At 40.6% G+C, this 20,023-nt stretch overlaps 2 protein-coding genes across 2 annotated transcripts; both read left to right on the top strand.

The window, feature by feature from the left end:
* The first annotated feature begins 793 nt into the window (after positions 1-793).
* On the top strand, positions 794-10,178 carry macir (macrophage immunometabolism regulator). Its single transcript, XM_035775408.2, has 2 exons — positions 794-1,051; positions 4,988-10,178. Exon 2 carries the CDS (start codon positions 4,991-4,993, stop codon positions 5,675-5,677), a length of 687 nt encoding a protein of 228 aa, XP_035631301.1. The 5' UTR covers positions 794-1,051; positions 4,988-4,990; the 3' UTR covers positions 5,678-10,178.
* A 6,639-nt stretch (positions 10,179-16,817) lies between these two features.
* Positions 16,818-20,005, top strand: lyz (lysozyme). Its single transcript, XM_035775407.2, has 4 exons — positions 16,818-17,036; positions 17,179-17,340; positions 18,957-19,035; positions 19,398-20,005. The coding sequence occupies exons 1-4, from the start codon at positions 16,910-16,912 to the stop codon at positions 19,462-19,464; spliced, it is 435 nt and encodes a 144-aa protein (XP_035631300.1). The 5' UTR covers positions 16,818-16,909; the 3' UTR covers positions 19,465-20,005.
* The last annotated feature ends 18 nt before the right edge of the window (positions 20,006-20,023 follow it).

The raw sequence follows: 20,023 nt of genomic DNA, 5'->3' as shown, positions 1-20,023 counted from the left end.
GTCATCAAACTTTCATCAAAGTCTGGCATTCTCTGGATTTATAGTGGGAACTTGGAAAAAATCCACACAGCCACTCCACTGAATAGCAGGCTAATGATTGCTTTGCAATGCTTACAGTTAGCCACTGATTCCTTACAAACCACTCATCGTTGAATTTGCGATTTCCAACTTGTTGTGTAATGTTTATGTCCAATGGCCGATGAGCACGGATACGTTTTATCTAGAATTTCTCTTCATTATTTATCTTCATATGACAAGGATTATAAAGGATTTGCTAGTAGATTGTCAACTTGATTCCTGATGACTGCTAGCTAATATTTTTCACATGATCAGTCCAATCAATACTAATGTACATATACCATGATTTGACGTCATTTTATCTGTGGCCAATGACCTTGAGCCTTCCTCTATGGCAGGACCCAAAGGGCTTAAATATTTTATGTCTACCCTTACTAAGGATTTGGACTTGGCCTGTGACACGGTGTCCCCATGAGTGACAGAACACTGAGCCAATCACAGAGCAATGCTCCTATTTTCTGCTGGTTTACCCCACCACTACAGAAAGCACTGAGCTCGGCTGAAACACCTGTTTGCACGTGGCTTTATTAACTCGATGATATATATATATATTTTTTTTTTACATTGTTTGAAAACTGATATGTGACACGTATTAATGTCAAAATAATATGTAAAGTATATATTTATTTTATTTTGCTGAAAATGTGCGGCTCTGCCCCAACCTGTTCTGAATGACGTGTCACCACTGGTCACGTGCATCACTGTCAGTACACTCATAACAGCCTAAGCATTACGAAACTTCTATTAGATCAAATAAGCCTCACGTATCAAAATAGAAATGCATTTTTTTATATTGACTAAATTCGACACTAAATGTCTCCCATACAAAAACTCTTCACTTGCTTAATAATTAATTATTTGCTAAACGTGGAGAGATTTTGGGCGGAGTAAACCTTCTCGTTTTGCCTCTTCCTCTCCGATTTGGCTCAAATAAGAAGAGGCGTGAACGTCGGGTGGCTTTGCTGTTGAACAGGTTTGTTTCCCTTGTTTTATCGTTCTAGCATGTTTGGAGATGCATTATTCGAATTAAACACCTACATTTAAAGATGTTGTTTCAATAGACTACATTTAATCAACCGAATAGTCATATATAATGGCACCATATTGTAATGGTGGACAACAGACTGCTCTACCCGGAATGAATAACACCAGTTTTATTCATATTTATGTTAAGATTGCTTTTGCAGATTGCTTTTTTTTGCCATGCATACGGTTGAAAACGAAGTCGATGTTATCTCTCCATGTTGATTTTGTTCCATGGTGGTCTTTCTTGCCTAACATTTTCCTTCCAGCCTGCCAGCAGGGGAAAAACAGGATAAAACCGGCCTGTGTCGAATGGTTTTGTTGTGGGAAAGCCGTTTTAATATATCTCTATAATTATATTAAAGCTTAAATGAACGTATTTTATTCATAATACTGCGTCAAATTATCGTGAAAAAATGTATTAGCCCGAATCCCTTTCGTAGCCTATGTTCTATTGAGAGCGCGTATGGATTTCAGATGAAAGATTTCAGATGACAGGTGTGTGAGACGGGATGCGCAGACGGACATCTATTTATGACTTGGAAACATTTACGTTGCAATAATGTCTATACAATTTGCGACGCCAACATAAATTACAGTTTGCTATCCGCTGACATTTAAACGGCCTTGAACGTAGAATTCCATAATTCATACAGGGATGGGCATGGGCCTCATTTGAAAGCAAAATGAAGATGCCAAGCATGACGCAATAGTATTATTTGGCTAGAGTTTTTATTTTTTTAGGATGGGCCTCCTTTCAACTGATTGAATGAGGCGCATCAACCACCACAAGCTGTGCATTAGTGATATTATAAATAGCCTGTCATTTACATTTAAGTCATTTAGCAGACGCTCTTATCCAGAGCGACTTACAATGACCATAAAAATATCTACTGTGTGTAAACAGACGAGCCTAAAGGCCTATCAAATGCTTTATATTTCCCCTAGACATAAATGTCATAATGGTGTTAAGGGGATAAGAAATTAACTTAGTTCACAATTATGTTAAATGTATTTTGGAATAGGCCTGGAGTGTAAACACCCACAGTTGCATGCATGGTTGTATATATTATGATATATACCTCAGCTGGAAGCCGGTGTTTGGATTATATATTGGCACGGTTTGCCGGCCCTCGTGCTACCTTGACTTCGTATCGGGCCTAACAACACCGTGCCAATATATCCTCCAAACATCCGTCTCGGGCCTAACAACACCGTGCCAATATATCCTCCAAACATCCGTCTCGGGCCTAACAACACCGTGCCAATATATCCTCCAAACATTCGTCTCGGGCCTAACAACACCGTGCCAATATATCCTCCAAACATTCGTCTCGGGCCTAACAACACCGTGCCAATATATCCTCCAAACATTCGTCTCGGGCCTAACAACACCGTGCCAATATATCCTCCAAACATTCGTCTTGGCCCTAACAACACCGTGCCAATATATCCTCCAAACATTCGTCTCGGGCCTAACAACACCGTGCCAATATATCCTCCAAACATTCGTCTCGGGCCTAACAACACCGTGCCAATATATCCTCCAAACATTCGTCTCGGGCCTAACAACACTGTGCCAATATATCCTCCAAACATTCGTCTCGGGCCTAACAACACCGTGCCAATATATCCTCCAAACACCAGCTTCTCGGGCATTATCACTTAATATGAACCGAAGTGTCCAAAACATATCCTACAAACATTCATTGGGAGGTGCAGTAACAACACTGTGCCAATATATGTAAATAAACATGTTAGTGTGATGGTTCTTACAACACTGCATGTCAATATATCCTCCAAACAAGCACCAAAACACAAATGTGCAATCACACCAATGCATTGTAAACACGCGTACCTGCACTGTAATTATATTGTAGGTCTGCCTGCCTCCACATGATCAATATCAAGCACATACTCTTCCCAATGACATCTAATATGCATGAGTGAAATTACACATGCAAGAAAATTAATATTACAAATATTGTAAGGGACGATGGATACCACTGCAGATTTTCACTGCAAGTGTTTGTACATATTAGTTTTAGAACATTAAGCCACATTAAGCTTTCTATTCCTCACCAAGTAGTTTGTTAAATATGTTTGTCGTGCCCTTCCCACACTCCTGGACAGCACTCAACACAAGCTATTGAAGTCTTAATGCTTTCCAGGCATTTGTTATCCATTTCTGTTTTTGATGTCTGGATACTACTAAATACTGGATACTAAAGGTATTTTTTTCTGCTGCTGATTTCAATCTCCTGTTCTCTCATCCAATATCACATGACCATATGTTAATTGTAAGCTAGTAGAGCTGGGCTGCTTGCTACACATTGGTTGAGTGCAAGCTTTAGGTGATGGCCTCCGTCATCACCTTTTAAAGGTATGAGGGTTAAGAGATGTGGATGGGATCTCCTCTAAATGTTAATGAATGGAAAGACCTACAGTATGTGATTTGTCAGACTAATTCACATCTGGGAGAATTCCACAAGGTCAAAGGAAGGTCAAAGTGTTATTACAGTGCTCTGAAGGATGAAACCATTGCCACCTTGGCCAATCATTAACAATTAATTTCTTGAATAAATTTTGATAAAAAAACAGTTACAAAGTATCAGTGTGTGGACCATGTGTCTGAGAATGGTTTGAACAATTTTTTTAAAAGAGGATGACTTTTGTAGTTATTATTTTGTTTTTGAACTCTTCATCCCATGTCTGTCTGTCTGTTGTCTAAATATGTCTGTCTGTCTGTCTGTCTGTCTGTCTGTCTGTCTGTCTGTCTGTCTGTCTGTCTGTCTGTCTGTCTGTCTGTCTGTCTGTCTGTCTGTTGTCTGTCTTAATGTTTCTGTCAGGCATCTGTCTGTCCATGTCTTTGATGTCTGTCTGTACTACTAAATACTGTACTAAATCTGTCTGTCTGTTTTTTTTCTGCTGTCTGATTTCAATCTGTCTGTCTGTTCTGTCTCATCTGTATCTGTCTGACCATATGTTGTTGTCTGTCTGTCTGTCTGTCTGTCTGTCTGTCTGTCTACTGTTGGTTGAGTCTGTCTGTCTGTCTGTCTGTCTGATCTGGTCTGTCTGTCTGTCATCACTGTCTGTTTAAAGTCTGTCTGAGGGTTAAGTCTGTCTGTCTGATGTCTGTCTGTCTGTCTGTCTGTCTGTCTGTCTGTCTGTCTGTCTGTCTGTCTGTCTGTCTGTCTGTCTGTCTGTCTGTCTGTCTGTCTGTCTGTTAATGTCTGTCTGTCTGTCTGTCTGTCTGGTCTGTCTGTCTGACCTACAGTATGTGATTTGTCAGACTAATTCACATCTGGGAGAATTCCACTGTCTGGTCAAAGGAAAGTCAAAGTGTTATTACAGTGCTCTGAAGGATGAAACCATTGCCACCTTGGCCAATCATTAACAATTAATTTCTTGAATAAATTTTGATAAAAAAACAGTTACAAAGTATCAGTGTGTGGACCATGTGTCTGAGAATGGTTTGAACAATTTTTTTAAAAGAGGATGACTTTTGTAGTTATTATTTTGTTTTTGCTCTCTTCATCTCTGTCTGTCTGTCTGTCTGTCTGTCTGTCTGTCTGTCTGTCTGTCTGTCTGTCTGTCTGTCTGTCTGTCTGTCTGTCTGTCTGTCTGTCTGTCTGTCTGTCTGTCTGTCTGTCTGTCTGTCTGTCTGTCTGTCTGTCTGTCTGTCTGTCTGTCTGTCTGTCTGTCTGTCTGTCTGTCTGTCTGTCTGTCTGTCTGTCTGTCTGTCTGTCTGTCTGTCTGTCTGTCTGTCTGTCTGTCTGTCTGTCTGTCTGTCTGTCTGTCTGTCTGTCTGTCTGTCTGTCTGTCTGTCTGTCTGTCTGTCTGATATTATATTAATAAATATATATTTATTTATTTCTCTCATCAGGTCATGTCGGTAAAGATGGAAATGGATGTCAGTGGCGTGTCCAGGACACCCATCTCTGTTCTACCTGCTGCTGCAGAGGTCAAAGCCATGCTGAAACCCGATACAGGGGACAGGCCCCGCTGTGCCAGCACCCCCTGCTCCCCCATCAAAAGTACTGTTTCAGGCTTCCAGATTCTCCACATGGACTCCAACTACCTAGTCGGCTTCACCACCGGCGAGGAGCTGCTAAAACTAGCCCACAAGTGGTCTCCCAACCCAGAGAAGACCCTTATCACCACACCGACCACCACAACGTCAACAGCATCAGAGGCCTTGCCCAGTTCTGTCCCCAAACCCATGGACCTGGGCATCCACCGGGCGTCGCGCATCTACAAAACCAAAAACCGCTACTACCAGCCATACGACATCCCCGTGGTCAACGGGCGCCGGCGTAGGCGCATGCCCAGCTCAGGTGACCCCTACCTCAGGCCCCTGTCCCAAGGGGAGGGTGGCCCAGGGAGGGCCCTGCCCCACGGCCCCCTGCCCCTCTGCCTTCTCAAGGGGAAGAAGGCCCAGTCCAAGTCCCTGGACTACCTCAACCTGGACAAAATGAGTGTCAAGGAGCCTCCGGCCGACACAGAGGTGCTGCAGTTCCAGCTCCAGCACCTGACGCTGCGGAGCGAGCGCATGTTCACCAGGAACAAGACATGAAGCAACACCAGAGTCACCACCCGCCTGTTCTCTCATCCACTTCCATGGGATTTGGGTGCTATTTCCGGCTGTGCGTTTCTCTCCCTACTCAGATCATAGGATAGTCCTTTAAGGGGACACTTGTGGAGACCACTAATCTTGTTATTATTATGAAGCGAGGGTGACAAACTAAGCGGGTCTCTTGACGAAATGAGACGCATGCTTACGTATACGTAAAAATCCAGTGAACACAAATTGTTAAGTTAGTACACTGAAAACGGGGGTCGTTTAGATACAAAAATGTGAAGTTCGTCAGGATTAGCAATAACTGGTAAACGTATTTATTGACTGTGTGTGTGTATGTGTGTGCGCGCGCACCTTTTTAAAAATGGTAAGGGATGTGTAACCAATGCCTCTCCAACTGGCCCCTTTTTTTCTGCATTGGACTGCACTGTTAGACATATTATGTTTTTACAGACCTTGCATCCTACAGCACACCTTTACTTTTTAACCACTATACATCCATAGCAATTAGCATTAGCCGCAGCAGTACTGCACTCTACATCCATAGCAATTAGAATTAGCCCCAGCAGCACTGCACTCTACATCCATAGCAATTAGCATTAGCCCCAGCAGCACTGCACTCTACATCCATAGCAATTAGCATTAGCCCCAGCAGCACTGCACTCTACATCCATAGCAATTAGCATTAGCCCCAGCAGCACTGCACTCTACATCCATAGCAATTAGCATTAGCCCCAGCAGCACTGCACTCTACATCCATAGCAATTAGCATTATCCCCAGCAGCACTGCACTCTACATCCATAGCAATTAGCATTAGCCCCAGCAGCACTGCACTCTACATCCATAGCAATTAGCATTAGCCCCAGCAGCACTGCACTCTACATCCATAGCAATTAGCATTAGCCCCAGCAGCACTGCACTCTACATCCATAGCAATTAGCATTAGCCCCAGCAGTACTGCACTTTACATCCATAACAATTAGCATAAGTTCCAGCAGTACTGCGCTATACGTCCATAGCAATTAGCATTAGCCAAAACAGTACTGCGCTATACATCCATAGCAATTAGCATTAGCCCCAGCAGTACTGTATGTAAGCTACTGTATGTCTGTATGTGTGTGGATGTATAGGGGCGGCAGGTAGCCTAGTGGTTAGAGTGTTAGACCAGTAACCGAAAGGTTGCAAGATCAAATCCCCGAGCTGACAAGGTAAAAAAAAAGTCTGTCATTCTGCCCCTGAACAAGACAGTTAACACAACTGTTCCTAGGCCATCATTGTAAATAAGAATTTGTTTCTTAACTGACTTGCCTAGTTAAATAAAGTTTTTTTTTTAATGTGAAAGCTCACTCCGCTACACTACTATTTTGCTCTTGCCAAGCACCAGGGAAATGTGGGTTTAATGTAAACCACTGACTGTTACACAATCAAAAGGTTATTTAAAACAGAATCCTGTAAAGGGGCAATCTGCAGTTACTGCATCCATTTTTGGACTTATAAATTGATGATACTCATTGATTCTTGAAGAATATAACTTTTAAATGCCTCATGAGCTTTACTTGAACTGTCGTAGCCCATCAGAACTTAAAATATATGCTTGTTTTACTCCACTGTTTCTAAACAGTAAATATAAACAAACACTATATATATATCCTCAAAACATGGTTAAAACTATAATTTTCCTATCATTGGTGGTCAGTCCTTGCATTCATATCTATGAATTTGAGTGTGGTTACATTTCTACAGCCTCATCCCTCCGCTTTTTACCGAAACGGGGGCGGGGGAAACGCTTTGTTATTGCTTCAACTGCTGATTGCTGCTCTAAGAGGATTTGTGGGGGAGAGGCTTACCGTCAGAGTGCCTGAGGTGAGATTAGCTCCTTATATACAGAATTAATCCCCTCTCTCCATTTCTCCCAGTCAGACTGAATCCTCAGCAGGGGTGAGGAGTTGAATTAGGAGATTCCAGATTTTCTGCATCTAGACATTGTGTCCATCATTCTGAATCACAGTCATTCTTTTCATTTTCATTTCCTGAATGGGAGGGATGGGTGTTTTAGCCTGGGTAAAAGGTTATCAATTTAGTTTGATGTTTTTGCTACCCCTTCATAAAGGTGTGTAGAGCACGTGAAACACGTACCGTAGCTATGGAAACCAAAGGAGGATTATTTTGGGGTGCCCTGGGAAAACTTGACCACATTGTAATATGATCTATTTGGGGTTTCGTAGGACACGTGACAATCATTTTGAGGCGTAATCTTGGAGAACACCTTACTTGAAGTAGCCCTGACCTAATGCCCTCATAACAAAATCATTTGCATGATATAAATTATCTGATAGTCTCTTACCAATGACAATTTACCTATCATAAGCCATATGACATGCAATTGTAACTATACACTGAGTGAACGAAACATTAAGGACACTTTACTAATATTGACTTGTCAACACATGACAGTAAAGTGCACCATCTCATGACTATACAATTCTGGTCTTTCTGAATACTGTAATTCACCAATTGTGACATTTTTTGGAAAGATCACCTTCCTTTCCTCCAGACATGCAAAACTACAGCTAGGCAGGGTATTGGTCCAGACATTTACACTGAGTGTACAACATATTAAGAACACCTTCCTAATATTGAGTTGCGCCCCCTTTTGCCCTCAGAACAGCCTCAATTCGTTGAGGGTGTGGACTCTAGAAGGTGTCAAAAGCGTTCCACAGGGATACTGGCCCATGATGACTCCAATGCTTCCCACAGTTGTGTCAAGTTGGCTGGATGTCCTTGGGGTGGTGGACCATTCTTGATACACACGGGAAACTGTTAAGCGTGGAAAAACCCAGCAGCGTTGCAGTTCCTAACACAAACCGGTACACCTGGCACATACTACCATACCCCATTTAAAGGCACTTAAATCTTTTGTCTTGCCCATTCACCCTTTCAATGGCACACATACACAGTCCATTCCTCAATTGTCTCAAGGCTTAAAAATCCTTCTTTAATCTGTCCCCTCCCCTTCATCTACACTGATTGAAGTGGATTTAACAAGTTACATCAATAAGGGATCTGTCTGTCATGAAAGACCAGGTGTTCATAATGTTTTGTACACTCAGTGTACATGTATATGCCATATCATGCTTTATATGGTTTGGTGTGACTTTCAAATTCTACTATTATGGGTTTAAGCTCTTTTTCATCATGCTTCTCTTTTCCACGCTAACCTCTTTGTGTCATAGGACAAGAAAATAACCTCCAAAAACCATACAAGGAAATATTTTCAAAGTTAGGAAGTGCACATCCATCTCCTCCATTGTGTTTGTGTCAGTGTAGTTTGAGTAAAAGGTTATTGGACCCTTCTAGATGGTTCATGGGTTAGGGTTAGTCACCTGTCTGTCTTCACTCTGAAATGGGTTTACAGAAATTGCTTAATCTGTATTTCCATTAAAAAAAAGGTGTTTAATGTAACTATATCATTATTTATTTTTTATATCATTTTTTATTTCTAGTTGTAATTTATCTGAAGTCATGGAAGATATTGGTTTCATATAAAAATGGCAGTATGTTGCATATAGGCTATGTTTACCTGGAGTGGACACTTAAAGGCACCTTAACCCGATGTATGAACGGTGATGTGTACTTATTTAAGGGTGCAGATCACAACAGCAGCTAAAGATAAAAACTCTTAACGGTGATATGTTTTCACCAAACACTTGGAAATGTTCTTTGGTGAAATATATTCGGTATTATCAATAACCGTCAACAATTTGCTCACAGATGTGACTGTGTTTGCAGTGAATTTTTGGTGGCTTCTTAGTTGTGATGTTTAGAATGTGTTGATTTAACAGTTTAACCTTAACAGTGTTCGTACCGCATCATATTAATAGTATACAGTAGAAATTAACAGTTTTACTTTGGCCATCATGAAGGAAAATGCTACTTGAACAACACATGTTTTAATATGCCATACAATGCAAGATATTGTAAGACTGTGTCAGTTCTAAACAGGAATATCCAATGCATTATGGGAATTAATAATAGACTACAGTAATTCTGGACTGAGATGCCCGTTTAATAGAGCATCTCCATTGAACATGGTTTTTAGGCCAGGACTGTTCTTAATCTGTGATCTGGAAACCGGCCCTCGATGTTCACAGTAAAGCATTGTCTTCATGATTACAATGTGGGTTGAAACGTGATATTTTCCTGCATGACCATTAACCACAACAATGGAACAAGGAAGTTGCATCGCAGGTCAACAGTGCTTTTCAGTGACTCATTTTGACTTCATGTTCATAGGCTTGTGTGGAACTTTGTCATTTTATTCCTACAAAAGGTTTTTGACTTTCTGGTCAAATCTTTCACACCGCTTGTATACTGTAGTTTTAGCTACGTAAAAGCATTTGTTTTGTTTTCTACTGTGTCTATTTATGCCCTGCAATGCGACTGACTTACGTTTTATTATCTTTCACTTGACATTGTTATTAAAACACTACTACGCTATAGGACGTGTGTGTCTCCATTTTTTTTATGAGCAAATAAGAAACAGTTCTCAAATGTCATCGGGACGGGATCCGTAAGATTGTTTCAGAAGTGCTGTAATTATTATGGGATGTGACACATTAAACGGTTGTTCCCTAGAACGTTTTATAAAGATGCTTTCCCCGACATTATGTTTTCTGTAATGCCTTTTTCTTAAAACCTACAAGCTTCGTGTCTGCCAGTGGAAAGCACTATTTGCTCAATTCAACTCTTGACTATTTGTAGATAAATCAGTTGTAATCATTTAAACCCGAATGGAACATGGCAGAGAAGGTACTTATAGAGCACGTCTTGAGAGACATTAGTAGTGTCAAACCACATGTGATGATGTCAAATTTGGTCTCTGACGAGAGGTCAAATTAATTGACAGGCAGACTGCTGATACAGTAGGTGGCTTGTGTTACAGACTGCTGATAGGTGGCTTGTGTTACAGACTGCTGATAGGTGGCTTGTGTTACAGTATCTGCTCTTTGTGTTCTGAGCTCTTCCATATTTCCACAAGAGGGAGAAATGTTTCAGCTCTCGGGAAAGTTCACTCTAGGTGAGAATCTATTATCAGCTTCCTCTCCCCTAATCCTAACCTTAATCATTAGTGAGGGAAATGCCAAACTGACTCAAGATCAGTGTCTAGGTGCAACTTCACCCTACACCATCTTGTTTCTTTACATACACTATATATACAAAACTATGTGGACAGCCCTTCAAATTAGTGGATTCAGCTATTTCAGCCACACCTGTTGCTGACCGGTGTATAAAATCGAGCACACAGCCATGCAACTGTAAAGTTTGGTGGACGAGGAATAATGGTCTGGGGCAGTTTTTTATGGTTCGGGCTAGGCCCCTTCGTTCCAGTGAAGGGAAATCTTAACGCTTCAGCTTACAATGACATTTGAGACGATTCTATGCTTCCAACTTTGTGGCAACAGTTTGGGGAAGGCCCTTTCCAGTTTCAGCATGACAATGCCCCCATGCATTGGGGCGGCAGGGTAGCCTAGTGGTTAGAGAGTTGGACTAGTAACCGAAAGGTTGCAAGTTCAGATCCCCGAGCTGACAAGGTACAAATCTGTCCTTCTGCCCCTGAACAGGCAGTTAACCCACTGTTCCTAGGCCGTCATTGAAAATAAGAATTTGTTCTTAACTGACTTGCCTAGGTAAATAATAATAAATAATAATGCACAATGTGAGCTCCATACAGAAATGGTTTGTTGAGATCGGTGTGGAAGAACTTGACTGGCCTGCACAGAGCCCTGACCTCAGTCCCTTTGAACACCTTTGGGATTAATTGGAACACCAACTGTGTAATCACCCAACATTAGTGAGCGACCTCAGCAATGCTCATGGCTGAATGGAAGCAAGACCCAGCAGTAATGTTCAGACAAGCCTTCCCAGAAGAGTGTTATAGCAGCAAAGGGGAGGACCAACTCCATATTAATGCCCATGATTTTGGAATGAGATGTTAAATAACAGATTAATAGATTGAATAACAGATAGTCCCCCCAAAAATACAGAACTTTGTTTTGAAGTGTCTGTCCTATATCTCAGAGATATAAGACAGATCAGGATTATTATTTATTTTTTAAACATTTTTTAAATTTTATTTTGCCCCTTTTTTTTAGGAACTAAACTACTTCCATATATGATGTTAGTAAATTTAAACAAGTTGGAAGTAGAGGATCTACTTCCCAGGTGAAAGCTATGATCCCTTATTGATATCACCTGTTAAATCCACTTCAGTCAGTGTAGATGAAGGGGAGGGGACAGGTTAAAGAAGGAGTTTTAAGCCTTGAGACAACCGAGACGTGGATTTTGTATGTGTACCATTCAGAGGGTGAATGGGCAAGACAAAATATTTAAGTGCCTTTGAACGGGGTATGGTAGTAGGTGCCAGGCGTTTGTGTCCAGAACTGCAACGCTGCTGGGTTTTTCCACGCTTCCAACAGTTTCACATGTGTATCAAGAATGGTCCACCACCCAAAGAACATCCAGCCAACTTGACACAACTGTGGGAAGCATTGGAGTCAACATGGGCCAGCATCCCTGTGGAACGCTTTTGACACCTTCTGGAGTCCATGCCCCGGGGGAATTGAGACTGTTCTGAGGGCAAAATGAGGTGCAACTCAATATTAGAAAGGTGTTCTTAATATTTTGTACACTCAGTGTAAATGTACTGTCTGGACCAATACCCTGTCTAGCTGTTGTTTTGCATGTCTGGAAGAAAAGAAGAAGGTGATCTTTCCAAAAATGTCACAATTTTGGTGCTTGGTGAATTACAGTGTTGAGAAAGACCAGAAGTGTATAGTCATGAGATGGTGCTCTTTACTGTCATGTGTTGAATGGAGAACTATGTGTCCAGCAGACCTGGGTTCAAATACTATTTGAAATCACTGATTTCTGGCCAGTGGTACTTTACCCCAGAAAATCACCTGGGCTGCGTTCAGTACAGAAAAACGTAATAGAATGTTAAATTGAGTGTAGTCGGTGCTGTACTGAACGACCAGTTGAAAAATGAGGCGAGGTTTAAATATTAAAATATAATTAAATATTTAAATGTATAATAATATAAATAATAATAATAATATAATAATAAGAATATATAATATACGTATATATTATATATATAATATATATATAATATAATAATAATAATAAATAAATATATAATTTAAAAAATGTTAATTAAATATGTCACTTGTTGCTTCAAGCCACTCCCCAGCATACCCACTGAACGGAGCAAACTTATCTCGGTCTGTTCAAGAATGTTTTGAGAAAACGTGTCGTTCAGTACAAACTGTTCTTCAAACGTTCAAGCGAACTGAACGCACCCCTGATTAGCAATTAATCCCATAATGGGATAGTTGTACAAGGTCTTATGAGCGAGCTCAACAAGGTGTTCCTCCTCAAAGACAAACTTGTGCCTCAAGCTGCGTCCGAAATGGCACCCTATTCCCTAAATATTGCACACTTTTGTCAAGGACCCATAGGCCTCTGGTCAAAAGTAGTGCACTACGTATGGAAAAGGGTGCCGTTTGGTATGTAACACCTGTATTAGTGAAAAAGTGTTGTCTGTCTCTAACTTTATCACTTTTCACTGTTGTTCCTTTTTAATCCGATGAAGAAGGGTCCACTAAAGTAAGATTGAAGGGGTGCACCAATCCTAAACTTAATCATTAGTAGGGAAAATGCAAAACTGGTCCAAGATCATCGTCTTGGGGGCATGGACAATTTGTTTTTTTCTCTGAATTAATCAGCATTAGAGAGCTGCACCGGGGTCAGGTTGTCACCACACTTTCCAAAATCAAATCATATTCTATTCGTCACATGCTTGCTAATAACGGGTAATAATAAAAGTAATAATAAATAACAATAAACATACACAACGAGTAACGATAACTTGTCTATATTGACGGGATATCAGTTCACCTGGAGAGGATTGACCCAAGAGACACATGTAAGAAGGGGTGTGTTATGTTGGCTGTCATGGACAAAGTGGAGTTTTTATTGGTAATAACAATAGGATAAATTCCACAGTGCATTCAGAAAGTATTCAGACCCCTTGACTTTTTCCACATTTTGTTATGTTGCAGCCTTATTCTGGGCTCCCGAGTGGCGCAGCGGTCTAAGGCACTGTGTCTCAGTGCTAGCGGCGTAACTACAGACACCCTACTTCGAATAACTGATTTGCCTAGTTAAATAAAAGTTACATTTAATTTTTTTTTTTTAATTCTAAAATGGAGTCAATAGTTTTTTCCCCCTCATCAATCTACACACAGTACCCCTTAATGACAAAGCAAAAACTTAGTTTTTGTGTGCAAATCTATAAAAAAATACAAAAGTCAAATATGACATTTGCATAAGTATTCAGACCCGTTACTCAATACTTTGTTGAAGCACCTTTGGCAGCGATTACAGCCTCAAGTCTTCTTGGGTATGACGCTGCAAGCTTGGCACACCTGTATTTGGGGAGTTTTTCCAATTCTTCTCTGCAGATCCTCTCAAGCTCTGTCAGGTTGGATGGGGAGTGTCTCTGCACAGCTATTTTCAGGTCTCTACAGAGATGGTCGATCAGGTTCAAGTCCGGGCTCCGGCTGGGCCACTCAAAGATATTCAGAGACTTGTCCCGAAGCCACTCCTGCATTGTCTTGGCTGTGTGCTTAGGGACGTTGTCCTGTTGGAAGGTGAACCTTCCCCCCAGTCTGAGGTCCTGAGCGCTCTGGAGCAGGTTATCATCAAGGATCTCTCTGTGCTTTGCTCCGTCCATCTTTCCCTCTATCCTGGCTAGTCTCCCAGTCCCTGCCACTGAAAAACATACCCACAGCATGATGAAGCCACCACCATGCTTCACCATAGGGATGGTGTCAGGTTTCCTCCAGACGTGACGCTTGGAATTCAGGCCAGAGAGTTCAATATTGGTTTCATCAGACCAGAGAATCTTGTTTCTCATGATCTGAGTCTTTAGGTGCCTTTTGGCAAACTCCAAGCGTGTTGTCATGTGCCTTTTACTGAGGAGCGGCTTCCGTCTTGCCAATCTACCATAAAGGCCTGATTGGTGGAGTGCTGCAGAGATGGTTGTCCTTTTGGAAGATTCTCCCATCTTCACAGAGGACCTCTAAATCATATCCAATCAACTGAATTTACCACAAGTGGACTCCAATCAAGTTGTGGAGATCAATGATGATCAATGGAAACAGGATGCACCTGAGCTCAATTTTGAGTGTCATAGCAAAGGGTCTGAATACTTATGTAAATAATTATTTAAGTTTTTTTAAATTTTTAATACATTTGCAAACATTTCTAAAACCCTGTGTTTGCTTTGTCATTATGGGGTATTGTGTGTATATGTATGAGGGAAAATTTTATTTAATCCATTTTAGAACAAAGTTGTAATGTAGCAACATTTTGAGAAGGTCAAGGGGTCTGAATACTTTCCGAATGCACGGTAGGTAAAGTCCATTCTCTGTTTTTTTCCTCATTTTCTTTTAAGAGCTTTGTCGCACGAAAGTAACACAGGGCGAAAGTAACATGCCCATTTTCTCAGATAACACAGAAGCTAGAATGTCGTAGGGAAGTCAGCATGTTCCAAAAGGGAAGCCAGTTTCGATTTGGCTTCACTCCTATCACAGAGAAATATGTCATCGACAGAAACAGCTTGAATTGTTGCATCTTGTTGTGTTGTTGTCCTCTGGTAGCAAGCTAGATAGCAAAAAGTCCCCTTCCTATATTAGCCATAAATGGAGATAGGTGGAGAAATTGTGATTTTTCTTTATTCTCCTTACTGGAGATTATAAAGGCGATTTTGATCCAACCATAAAATACATTGTGTCTCTGGACTGAGAGGATGGAAGTTCAATATGTAGCCAGATGTAGAAGGCTACTGTTAACTAGCTAACGTTGCCCATGAAAGGAAGTTAGGCTAGCGAGCAAGCATTTTACCCAGGTAGCCTAGGGCAACAAAAAAATAAAAGCGTGCACTGTATGACAGAGTCATAGACTGTTTTGTCAACATGAAAGAAAGGAGGATGGCATTTATTTTCTACTTCCACAAACACACAGAGACAAGCAGAAATCAAAACCATGAACTTCCACATCATATTTAGCATATGTTGATTGGACTAAATTGCTTTTGGTACTTTTTTGTTGTCACTGTATTATACTAAGCAGAGGTGATTTGATGATGTTGAAATGGTGCTGGAATAGTTGAGGCAACTCCTGTTTGTTTTGTGACCTGCAGTAAATCTCGGTGGTTCTAAATCAGTAGTTGTTTACTAGTCTGCAAGGCACGTGAACTAACAGGTTATAGAGCAAAACAATCAATGAACACTGGTTACATTAATCAAATTTACATTGTGTTTTTTTGGTGTATTTACTGTATTCTAATCATGGCTTTTCCTATATAACTACTGCTGTACACGCCTTTTCTATTCATATACTGTATTTAACAGATGCTCTTATCCAGAGCAATTAGAGTTAAGTGCCTTGCTCAAGAGCACCTTGACTTTTACCAAGTCGGCTCAGGGAATCGAACCAGCGACCTTTCAGTTACTGGCCCAACACTCATAACCTCTAGACTACCTGCCATTATGTGTACATATATTTCTATTCCGGTCTCTGACATTGCTCATTCTGATATTTCAGAATGTATGGTTTTTCTGGATTATGTGTGTATTGTTTTTTCAATATTTTGTATTGCTAGGTATTACTGCACTGTTGGAGCTAGAAACACAAGCATTTCACTGAACCTGCGATAACATCTGCAAATCAGTGTATGCTACCAATAAAAGTTGATTTGATTTGATATATTGGGCATAATGATGATATTGAAAAATACAGTACCTTAAATCTAATCTACTGGGCATAATGATGATACTCAATATGCAATTTTTAAACAGTGAATGCCTTTGTCTTAAAAAATACCCACTATGCATCTACTATGCATAATACCCACTACTGTATCTACTGTATCTAAATCATAAGCAAATAAAATCTGCCTAACAAAAGGTTAAATGGGAAAACCCTCAGTTTCACAACCACTATTTTTTGCAGAAGCTATTGGCACATTTCTATTGTGTAAATAGTGCGATATCAATGTCGCTTTCATTCTGAGCCTTTATAAGGAAAGCTGAAGTTGACTTGGTCACACTTTTAGAGACTTCTTTTCATCCAAACCATTAGAACTAGCTGTCTGTCTGTTCAGAATGAGAGCTGTTGTTGTTCTCCTGCTTGTGGCTGTGGCCAGTGCTAAGGTGTATGACAGATGTGAGCTGGCCAGAGCGCTGAAGGCATCCGGAATGGATGGCTACGCTGGAAACAGCCTGCCCAACTGTGAGTGATAATATACTTGATCGTGGTCTTTGAGGATGTGTGTGTGTGCATATGGTTGTATGTTTCTGAGCTCCAAAAAATATCTTACCATAGCTAACCTTACACTGAGGATAATCCACCGCGTGACTATATGTCCTCTAAGGGGTCTGTCTGTCGAAATGGGAGTCGAGCTACAATACCCAGGCCACCAACCGCAACACCGACGGCTCCACCGACTATGGCATCTTCCAGATCAACAGCCGCTACTGGTGTGACGACGGACGTACCCCGGGGGCTAAGAACGTCTGTGGTATCCGCTGCAACCGTGAGTAGCCTGTCTACCGAATGGCATCGCATACATAGATAATTACTTTTGACAAGAAATGTGCCGGGTTGAGGGCTATTGGCAGTGTACCCCTTGACTTATTCCACTTATTTCGTTGTGTTACAGCCTGAAATTTAAATGGATTAAATAGAGATTTAGTGTCACTGGCCTACACACACAATACCCCATAATGTCAAAGTGTAGTTATGTTTTAAGACATTTTTACAAATTCTGGAGTGCAAATGTGCTTAACAAGGTACATAAGCTGTGTGCATTAATTGTGTTTAACATGATTTTTGAATAACTACCTCATCTCTGTACCCCCACACATACAATTATCTGTAAGGTCCTTCAGTTGACCAGCGAATTTCAAACACAGATTCAACCACAAACACCAGGAAGGTTTTCCAATGCCTCCAAAGAAGGGCATCTATTGGTAGATGGTTAAAAATAAATAAAAATCAGACATGGATTATCCCTTTGAACATGGGGAAGTTATTAATTATAAGTTGGATTGTGTATCAATACACCCATTCACTACAAAGATACAAGCCTCCTTCCTAACTCAGTTGCCGGAGAGGAAGGAAATCGCTCAGTGAGTCCAATGGTGACTTTAATAAGTTACAGAGTTTAATGGCTGTGAAAACTGAGGATGAATCAACAACATTGTAGTTGCTCCACAATACTAACCTAAATGACAGAATGAAAAGAAGGAAGTCTGTACAGAATACAAATATTCTAAAACATGCTGCATCCTGTTTGCAATAAGGCACTAAAGTAATACTACAATGTGGAAAATAATTCACTTTATGCCCTGAATACAAAGCGTTATGTTTGGGGGAAATCCAACACAACACATCACTGAGTACCACTCTTCATATTTTCAAGCATGGAGATGGCAGCATCATGTTATGGGTATGCTTGTCATTGGCAAGGACTAGGGAGTTTTTTAGGATAAAAAGAAACAGAAAAGAGCTAAACACAGGAAAAAGCCTGAAGGAAAATCCTAATCACATCCCTGATTACTTCCCCTTTATTTAGCCTCTGTGTTCATCAGTCCTTAGGTGTTATTGATTGTCTCTCACGTTCAGTACGCTTCCCATGTTTGTTCTTTTGTATCTGTTCCGTATTAAACTCACCTTCTGCACCTGCTTTCCGACTCCCAGCGTATACGTAACACTGGGAGACAAATATACCTTTCAGTCGGCCAAACATACACCGGAGTTGCTTACCAAGAAGACTCATTTTCCTGAGTGACATAGTTACAGTTTTGACTTAAATCAAACAACAAAATGTGTGTCTTAAATCACACAACAAAAAAACACAACAAAATGTGTAAAAGGTCAAGGGGTATTAATACTTTCTGAAGGTACTATAATGTTGATCTTACATAATTCGGATGTTACATTTGAATACAGTCAAAATGAGAATAAACAGACACTGGGGCTCCCGGTAGGCCTACTTCTCTATCCTAAACCCCAAACCAACGTCCCTGCATTGTTTCATTGTACAGTAATCTGCTGCTGTTGTTGTTGTTGTTTTTCTAAGCTTTTGGTTCCTCCTGTTTCCCGTACGGTACTATGACTAAAGGTTTCCCTTCCTCTTACTTCTGACAGAGCTGCTAACTGATGACCTCACAGTGGCGATCCGTTGTGCCAAGCGTGTGGTGTTGGACCCGAACGGAATCGGGGCATGGTAAGGTGGCAGGTTTCCCTGAAAGTACTATGTTACAAAAACATTTCAGTGACAAAATAATTAGCCATACTTTATGTTACCTGTAGCACAATATCACTCTACAAGGCTATGTATAAATGGGATAACCTGTAACAAATTAGCTCTCACCTTTTAGAAGAATTTAAATGGTAAGAACTGCCTGTACATGGTAATTATCTAACTTAAATATTCCCTTAAAATTACCCTGAATTAATGCCTACGTAATGTAAACTGTTTCCAAGTCTTCTATCATCCTTCAATTCCACATTATGTTCTGTTGTCTTATATCTGATATGTAATGTCTATATATCAAATACCAACATGATGGTGTGTGTACATTTTAGGGTGGCTTGGCGCCTTCACTGTCAGAATCAGGACCTGAGGTCCTACGTGGCTGGCTGCGGGGTCTAAGACCATACTGGAGCAGCTGAACACTTCTCAAACCATTCTGAAGCAGACTTAACTAATGGGATGGATCCATTCTGTACTATCCATCAGCATCTGCAGCTTTAACTAGTAAACTTTCACATATTGATACATTTTAGATTTAAGCAATAAGGGCCTAGGGGGTGTGGTATATGGCCAATATACCACGGCTAAAGGCTGTTCTTACACACGACGCAACGCTGAGTGACTGGATACAGCCCTTAGTCTTGGTATATTGGCCATATACCACAAACCCCCGAGGTGCCTTATTGCTGTTATAAACTGGTTACCGACATAATTAGAGCAGTAAAAATAAATGTTTTGTCATACCTGTGGTATACCACGGCTTTCAGCCAATCACCATTCAGGGGTCGAACCACCCAGTTTATAATACAGAGTAAATCACTAATAATCAATTTTTTTTGTGTCAAATGTATAATCATATATAATGTATAATATTACTTCATGTCAAATCAGGAAACAGCTTAACATGCTTACCCAAAAAATAAAACAAGTTCATGTTTTATTTGTCGTTGGTGTTGTG

This window comes from Oncorhynchus keta, chromosome 9 (genome assembly GCF_023373465.1).
Source record: "Oncorhynchus keta strain PuntledgeMale-10-30-2019 chromosome 9, Oket_V2, whole genome shotgun sequence".
Taxonomy (NCBI): Eukaryota; Metazoa; Chordata; class Actinopteri; order Salmoniformes; family Salmonidae; genus Oncorhynchus; species Oncorhynchus keta.
Note: the sequence above shows the minus strand (reverse complement) of the source record. Positions and strands in the feature narration are given on the sequence as shown.

What these genes read in the sequence shown, in the direction of transcription:
- macir (XM_035775408.2), top strand. Translation starts at nt 4,991, where the DNA reads ATGTCGGTAAAGATGGAAATGGATGTCAGTGGCGTGTCCAGGACACCC.
- lyz (XM_035775407.2), top strand. Translation starts at nt 16,910, where the DNA reads ATGAGAGCTGTTGTTGTTCTCCTGCTTGTGGCTGTGGCCAGTGCTAAG. An exon ending in TGGAAACAGCCTGCCCAACT is followed by an intron (nt 17,037 to 17,178) that starts GTGAGTGATAAT and finishes ATGTCCTCTAAG; the next exon opens with GGGTCTGTCTGTCGAAATGG. An exon ending in CTGTGGTATCCGCTGCAACC is followed by an intron (nt 17,341 to 18,956) that starts GTGAGTAGCCTG and finishes TACTTCTGACAG; the next exon opens with AGCTGCTAACTGATGACCTC.